General features: G+C 40.7%; 1 protein-coding gene across 1 annotated transcript; it reads right to left on the reverse strand.

Moving 5' to 3' along the window:
• Nucleotides 1-35: 35 nt before the first annotated feature.
• slc25a40 (solute carrier family 25 member 40) lies at nucleotides 36-8,331 on the reverse strand. The gene is made up of 10 exons (XM_083648531.1): nucleotides 8,181-8,331; nucleotides 7,308-7,418; nucleotides 7,019-7,078; nucleotides 6,821-6,927; nucleotides 5,719-5,786; nucleotides 5,180-5,307; nucleotides 4,224-4,507; nucleotides 3,674-3,755; nucleotides 3,426-3,503; nucleotides 36-3,042 (listed from the first exon to the last, which is right to left on the reverse strand). The coding sequence occupies exons 2-10, from the start codon at nucleotides 7,405-7,407 to the stop codon at nucleotides 2,909-2,911; spliced, it is 1,041 nt and encodes a 346-aa protein (XP_083504657.1). The 5' UTR covers nucleotides 7,408-7,418; nucleotides 8,181-8,331; the 3' UTR covers nucleotides 36-2,908.
• Between the last annotated feature and the right edge of the window lie 388 nt (nucleotides 8,332-8,719).

The following is an 8,719-nucleotide window of genomic DNA, read 5'->3' on the forward strand; positions in this document are numbered from 1 at the left end:
AGAGGGCCAGACAGCAGATAACCAGGTCCAGACAATCCAAGAACTTTCTGAATATAGATATCATCGGTTCAGTTTGTTTGCATTCTGTATGTAGAGTCCAGAGCTTTAAGAAGGGGAAGCTTGGGAATCAGAGGTACTGTACAAGTTGAGAATCTGGTGTAGCATGTTCATTGAGTTGTGTTCAAACTCTGACCAGCTCCAGCAGTCATGACCCACTAACGTACCTTTCAGCTGAAACACTGTTCAGAGGACCTTGTACGCGTAGATATGTGTTTTATTTGTTTGTTATGGTTTGTCTGTGTCTTCATCTATTAGATCATCACATTCAGGTTCTTTTCTTTTAACTGCTCTGGTAAAATGAGTGGGAAGTTGATTTTGTGGTTTACCATGTCACTTTACAGTACTGAGAAGACAAATGCACATGTCTTCAGAAGATTGAAGTTTTCACTACTCTCAAGAAGGAAAGAGTTTGACAAGAGAATATAGCATGTCAATGTAATATCATGAGAAAAAAGAAGGGGAAAAAACACTAAATGTTGGTCTATGTCAAGGCTGGGCAACTGGTGGCCCTGCTGCCCCTGACCCAGGGTGCGTGTCCAGACCATTTTGACTGGAGTGGCCCAGGTGGGGCACAAACGCAAGCATGGGTGGCACTGAGTGCGGCATTTATGGAGGATGTAGAAATGTTTTCACTTGTCAAAATTTAGCCTAAATTTTTAGCATTATTTACCCACCTTCCCAACTGGCTAGAATAACATGGTCGGTAGCAATGGATGCCTTAGGTCTTCTAGTTTAATATATGAGTACCTTCACTGTAGCTTTAAAAATGAGCCCGCTGCAGTCTCTGAAAGACGGTAGAGTCAGCCACAGATGCCAGCACCCTCTGGATTTTGGGGTGGCACCTGGGGTGGCCAATTAGATTTCAGGGGTGGCCAGTGCATTTGAGCTAAAGCTATTGTAACAAACTATATCCAGGATGCACATTGCACATGCAACAATTAATTAACAATGATTAATATGACATATTTGGGTGATGTACCACATCAAATTGCTGCAGCAGGCTGTTTTAAAGCTAGAGCAAAGTTTATGGTGTCATCTGAATGGAATAATTACTCAATTTTAATATGAAAAATATAAATGTTTGTATAATAAACTTTGATTACCAGTCGGGAGTGATGGAGTTACAGTAGGCTACTGGTGGAAGTGCATGGTCACAATCTGGCCCTCTGGTAGCGAGGAGATTTTTTGTGGCCCTCTCTATCATCAAAGTTGCCCATCCCTGGTCTATGTTGTCTCTTTCCAATGTTTCTCATTGCTAATCATTTCTTGCAGTTGAAAGGCTCATTCATATCATCTGAGCTACTACATAATTCTGCTGCCATAGCCTATATAGTTTTTTTTTATCTGTACTCATTGCTTTGATTTATGAATGTACCTGCACAATTTGTCAGCATTTTATCAGTGTTATGCATCATGCAGTATGACTTTTTGTTCTCAGGTAATTGTCACTATGATAAATGTTCACCCTGCCATTCTGGGTTTTAACTTTGTTTAGCTTTATGGAACACAAGACAAGTGTGTTCTCATTCCCTTTAATTCTCAAAATGCAGTATTCACTTTTTAAGGCTAGTAACCACAAATGGGTCATACCAAATATTCTATGTATGAACACTGTTAGGACTCAGTAATGAATAGATTGCCCTGCAACTCGTAACTTGATCAGATGAACAGATATGAGTGCATTTTCAGAACATCAGTAGTTAAATGTATTTATATATCATGTGACTGGGTTGATGAAGAGCCGTCAACGGTAAACTCATAACCTTAATATTTGCCTTTAGCTCATTCCAGCAGTCATTTGCACATACAACAGATGTTTTATTATTTCTGCCTTTTTACCCTTCATTCATTTGGAATAAACTGTATTTGCCAAAACAGTGAGACTACTGTATTAACTGACATTTGAATTTCTTGTTCAGATCCAAAGCGTGTGGCGAAACCTTGTTAAAGCCACCTTTGTATAAACAATGAAGGGTCACAGTCCAAGCAACCTATGCTGTGCTCTACAGTTCATATGAGCTTTGAGCCACTCATGAGGTAATGAATCAAATAATGAAAAGATGGTTATATAAATGAACCAGGCATGAATTGAATGTCAGCTATATGTCAGCTATATTTTCTTTTTTTGTCACAGTCGATGTTAATAGGAAGCATCAGTCGTATGTGCTGGGATAAAGTGGGTTCACTAACTATTCCAAAGTAAGATTCTTGTAAAGCTGAAAAAGACCTTCATAAATGCTTTCCACATAAACTCATTTGGCACAATGGTAGTGTCTCTCTCACACATGGTTGTGGAACACAGGATTGGGAGTGTTATTGCAAAAGAGACCACTTGGGTCACTTCTGGATGGAAAGGGCCTAGCGTGACAGAGGAACACAGTAAAGGAGACTCATCTCTTGTGTAAGGACTCCAGGCACATTAACACGCGCACGGGACTTGGGACAATTGCATCTTAACAAAACAAAACTTTGGCTGCCATCTGCTGGCCGTTCTATTACACGTGCGTCACCGCATATCATTTCAACACTGATAACACGAAAAATATATTTTTCAGTCATATGTACAGGATCTAGAAATACTAATTGAGGAAGAAATTCTGACATTTTAGAGAAAATAATATTAAATTACACATTTTACTACCATATCTTACTATATAATAAAAGCTTTGAAATTAATATAAATGTGTGTCGTCTGTAATCTCCTGCAATGCAGCAGCAGCAAAAGTGCTCGGTAGTTTGGATGTTTTCATTATCTTCCATGTCTGCCTGTGTCTTTGATATGGCAACACAAAGCCTTTTCCTTCCAAAAGGCTAGTGTTGGCTCTGGTTTGGAGAACTTGGACAGCCATCAGGTGTCCGTGGTGTGCAGCAGCCCCGGGGTTCTCTCCTGGTTCTGCTTGCGGAAGAATGCCTTTAAAAACTCATAGGTGCTGATCATAATGGCACAGGCCGGAGCCACTTTGATGAGCCGGGGCAGGAAACCTGGCAGAGAGACAGAGGATGGGAGGAGAGGTTGTGTGTCATCTCACAGAATTCAAGTCAAACAATGAACAACTGTAGACAGAGGAAAAGAACGCTGCTTATGTATGTTTAATATGTTGTAAAACAGGAGAGATGCTCATTGGAGGTGGGGTTCCTGTCCATATGAATAAGGAAGTGGGCAGTGGGCCCTACTGAAAAATCCAAGGCCCTCAGGTCTCCATTGAAGGTAAAAAGCCTTAAAGCCAACTTGTATAGCCAGCTAACTTCAATGTAGAGACCTGAGTGCTTTGGATTTTTCAGTAGGGCCCACTGCCTACTTCCTTATTCATAAAACAATGAATAATTCCGAAACGTTTGACGGGTGAGCAGCATGAACCATCTACCTGCAAACAGTCCACCAACGCCGTTCTGTGCCACGATCCTGCTCATCACACTGAGGGTGGAGGAGGCTCGACTCGACACTGACAAGACAAAGAGACACCAGTCAGCATGGAAAACCCCTCAACTGCATTCAACAACTGACTGTTAATAAGTCAACCATTTCCAATTTTCAGAGCCCATTACAGTTAGAACTCAATAAAACACAGAGTATAAGAACAAAATATAGCATAACATGTAATGTCATAATTACAATTCATTGCTTGTAGCTCTCCAAGCTCCACCTGTCTTCTAGTTTTAACCACATCGAAAGGTAATGTTGCTATGGACGCAATCTGAAAGAAATGGACAAATGAATGAGGAAACAAATAAATGTTTCTTTACTAGGGCCGGGGCGACAATGTTTATTGTCTTTCAGTGGAATCATATTGTGATAGTGTTGCGGATTAAATTGATGACGACAAGCTAATTGTATTTAAAAACTGTCACAAAATGAGGCATGAAACATTTTAAGGAATATTATTTTAACGTTTCAGATTGGTTAGAAATTGTTGTTTGTTTTGAAATACGGAACATTACCATTCGGTTCAATAGGATGAACATTCATTTGATTAACGTGAAAATCGAAGAAAAAAAATCATGATTGTCGTGGTATTGATTTCAACCATATCTCCCGGCCCTATGGTTTACTTATGATTTGTGATATCTTCTGTCCTCTATCTCTGTCAAATAGAGAAAAAAATAATATCCTCATCTACAGGAAGCATGAATGGTGTTCAGTTTCGGAGGAGAGAGGCACTTACAGAGCCCGACACGGCTCCAGATATGAAAGTGATGGCGAGCGTGGGCTCCCTGCTGTCCTGGCGCTCACACAGCCAGCTCTTGGCCCTCTCGTAGTTGTACCAGTACATGGCGGAGAAGGGCACGTCTCTGAGCAGCGTGGGCCCCCAGCCCCTCCACAGAGACACCCAGCCTTCTGCCTCCACCGACGAGCGAATACAGTCAGTCAGCTCCCTGTACGACTGTTTCTGAGACTGCATCTTTGTGCGGATCAGCTCCAGAGGGCTGATTACCGTCACGGAGCCCACTGACAACACGTGCAGAGAAAAACAGGATCAAACAGAGAGAAAAGGAGCAGGTTGAAAGAAACGCACATAGATTTAAAACACAAGGTCACAGTGACAAAGACATTGAAAAAGCTTCACTGGACCTAAAGCAACATTTTGCATAAATAACCCTCTTTACAATCCATTAACAGTCATATTAGCTGCCGCAGGAAACTACAGTAGTCATCACCAATTATGCTTTCCCCCCCCTCCCTTTATTAATAATTATTGCCAACAGGCATAGTCTTGAAAACTGTAACCACAAAAAAGGGTCACACTGCCACAGACGAGGTTTTTAAAGCACTGCAGATACCCAGGGCAGAGAATAAGGGTTGAGTGGCCCAACAGAGACAATTTACAACCAATATTCTGAAATATTGCTATGAATTGAGTTGACCAAATGTGAGCTGTTCGCATATGCAATTCTGATACTAATGACTCAAAAGAAGCCTTTTCACCTTGTACATTTGTCTTAAATCACTATTTTCCGTAGATAAACAGATATTAGAGTTTACCTAGCCTTAGCTAGAGTAAGAGAAATCCCTGTGAGTGCTTGAATGAATGTGACCATGGTTCAGGTGATGGGACAGCAGTCGGGTCACCTCTAGCGATAGCTCGTGCCAGGAGAGGAGCCTCCTGAGCAGTCAGCTCACCTCTAGCGATAGCTCCTGCCAGGAGAGGAGCCTCCTGAGCGTGCTGCTCGCCCATCCTGACCCTCAAGGCCGCACACAGCTGGTCGTAACACGTGAAATAGATCACAGTAGCCGGGACTGCCATCACACTGGAGATATCACATGTGAAATACCATAAGCATAAACGATGCTGCCATCAAAGTTCTGCTTTGACATTAGTCAGGCAAAGGTCAGACACCACTAAAACAATAGTAACTCAAAACCACGAGTAGCAGCATGATTTAGCACAGGTCCAAAATTGCTCTTACCATACCACTTAAGTCAAACATCAGTCTTTAAGAACAATTCATGTGGCTTTCGACTAATTCCTCCAGCCTCACAGGAGAGCAGCCGTACCACGACTGCATCAGATATAGACCATGACTGCTGGATGACATTTGACCAAGCACTAGCATTAGCTGCAGCTGAGCATAACTCAGCCTTAGGGGAGAGTACTAGGCGCCTATGCGGGATGAATTGTAATGAGGGAATAAAATGGAAGCAACAGACTTCACACTTACAGGGTTGGAGGGAGACCACTCCATAAGGATTTGATTCCTTCACGATGTACTATCTTGACAAAGGCATCCTGCAGAGACAGAGACGGCCCAATGACAAGGCATGGTGTTTGGCAGTCATAGGTTTTGAATCACAATACAGCTGTTCAGCTCTACTTTACACATTTGACGATTAGTCAAATGTGTAAAAAGTGAGATTAGTGCCAGTGGACATTTGATTTGAATTGCATTCATTTGAATTTTTGACGTTATAACTGAACAGTACCAGTAAAACAAACACACCTCAAGCTAGCCACAGTCACCAAAATCCCAAAAGTCTCAGAGACTTTGAAATTGAATTGTAATAACTGAAACACATTGAGGGTTGGACTTTACATCAAACTAGTTTATATATATTATTTATATGTATATTTAATTAAAAGGTTGAAAGTTGAAAGAAATAATGATCAAATTCAAACCATTTTAAGTTTACAATACAAGTTTACAATACAAATGTAATGTAATTCAGTTAATCTTTGCATACAAATGAAGTTTAGGCATCAAGAATTCAGTTTCTGCCGCTACTATTTCTGCCCATAATACCAGCCACTGTCTGCAGTACTAATGCAGGACAGACCCATGACCAAAAACTTCTGACTACTATTGTAGACATATATATCGTATTACAGTGAACAGTTTAATATCCACAGAACACTCCTCCACTCATGTACATATTGTATATATATATTTGATTTGATTGCACTTGCAACGTTGTGATTGTCTTTAGTTATCTTCCTACTTCTTATCTCTGTATATTGATGTGACCGCTACGCTGCATACAGACACTAAGACAAATTCCATCCTCGTATGTAACTTGCATACTGTGGCAATAAAAGTGATTCTGATTCTGATTCAGTGACTGGGGACAGACAACAGCTTTGTGAGACAGGTAAATGTTTAAATGTACCTGTGCGTTTGTTTTAGCTTGTGCATACCTTTTCTCTGTGTGAGAGTACTTTGACAGCAATGTAAAACTAAGTCAAATCCCTTGTATGTGTACATAATTGGCCAATAAAGCTGATTCTGATTTGGATATGTGTATGGGGAGGGTGGATGAAAAGGTTACCAGAGTGCCATTGAAATGCCCACGGGCTTTGTACCACGCCTTGGAGTTGCCGTTTTCACACACACATATGTGGTCCATCAGTCCATTGCAGTAGACAAAGCATTTTCCTGGGAAATGATGAGAAACATTTGTAGATTGCTTAAATATGTAACTTATGAGGCCATATAATAGCAATAAACCAGTGCATTTAGATTGTACCTTTGGGGAAAGGATTTTTCTGTGCTTGAAGTCTGATCTTCACAACATCTAATGGTGTGACTGAAAACAGCAAAGATTCCTTATTAGTTTCCAATACAACTTTATCTCCACCACAATTGTTTCTAAAGGTGATTTCTCTGTAAACTGTGTGACTAATGTATTATAATATAAATCTAAGTTTAAACCTTTATTTACTAGGTATCAGTGTCACTCAAGATACTGCAAGTGCGCATGAGCTTTGTATTGTTTGAAGAAAAGACCGACAGACGTGATTTTTTTTAGATCTCACCAAACAGTGACGTGAGGATGGCTCCTGAGCAGGACGCCAGCATCTGCTGGAGTGGAGTAATGCCATCTCTGGCTACTGGAGCAGAACTTTGACTACTCATGATGCCTACAGCTACATAACACACAAACAGTTCAACATTAGACTTAATTTAGTTAGGATATCATTAGCTTGTGAATGCCATAACTTCCTTTGCCAAATGTACCGAGTGGTATCTACAGACCAAATCACCGTGACGTCACCATGTAAACAAATTTACTTCCGGGTACCACTTGGGGAAGGCGGCAGGTTTAAATGTGCGTGTTGTCAAATAAATGCTGTCAAACCCTCTCGTTGTTTTCGGCCGACTACTTTCAATTTAAATGGTTAAACGGTTGGTAAACATGCTTGTCCGACGTATCTAGCCTTTCTTCTGTGTTTGTTTTATGTAGTGTTAGCTAGCTAATAACGTTTGTTTGACTGTCAAACTCGCTGTTTTTTTGCAGACTTGTTAACGTTACAGACAGAGCTACTAACCTCGCGTCACCAGGCTCTTCTCGGCTTGAAAGAGCTACTGACGCCACGTTAATTTAATTTAGCTTCAAGTCTACTCTGGTCTGGTCCAACAGGTAAATTAGCTAGTCTGGTCTCCACTAACGTTAGTGAAAGTGTTGTTATGAATTATATTAAACAACAACACAACACGGACAAACCATTTTTGTCTTCTTTGTCTGTTTTTGTCTTCAACACGTCAGTTTGTGCCGTCCATCGCCATTATAATGTGTGGACCTCAGGGGTACCCGGAAGTAAATGTAAACATCCCGCTGATTTGGTCTATAGCGTGATTTTGGTGCGTGACAGTAGCATGCTCCTAGCGGCTAAATTCCTACAGTGTACCTGCTAAAGCGCTTCACCATCAACAAACTCTTCCATGGATGAACACATCCCTCTAGGTTTGCATCTAATTATTTCCTTAACGGTGGCTAGAGCTGTAGTTACTGTCGTGTCGTGTCGTCCTCTCAGAGGGAAACAAATCTTAAACATGTGTAGCGGGCTAGCCTAGCTAGCCTCGTCATTTTACATGACATGTTTATGCAATTTTGATTTCAGCAGAGCACATTCTTCCGCATACATTCTTGAATTTCACGTTACGTAAATTACAATAAAATTATGGACGAAACTGAAATACATTGTATGATAAAAATTGTATTTGACAAATAGAACTGACAATTATTATGGATGTAATTTTTCTCTCCCAAAAATGTAGAAGCAGCACATTCAAACACAAGACATCTTTACCCATTCCCGGGGTTGCCAAATTTGTCTATTTCCAGCAAAACTGGGACATTTCTCGTACTGAGTGACGTACTCTTAGTAAAGGCGCGGAAAGATGAATAACAAGGCTCACGAAATAAAGTCAAAATATATAAGTATTG

Source organism: Poromitra crassiceps (assembly GCF_964638095.1).
Source record: "Poromitra crassiceps genome assembly, chromosome: 1".
Taxonomy (NCBI): domain Eukaryota; kingdom Metazoa; phylum Chordata; class Actinopteri; order Beryciformes; family Melamphaidae; genus Poromitra; species Poromitra crassiceps.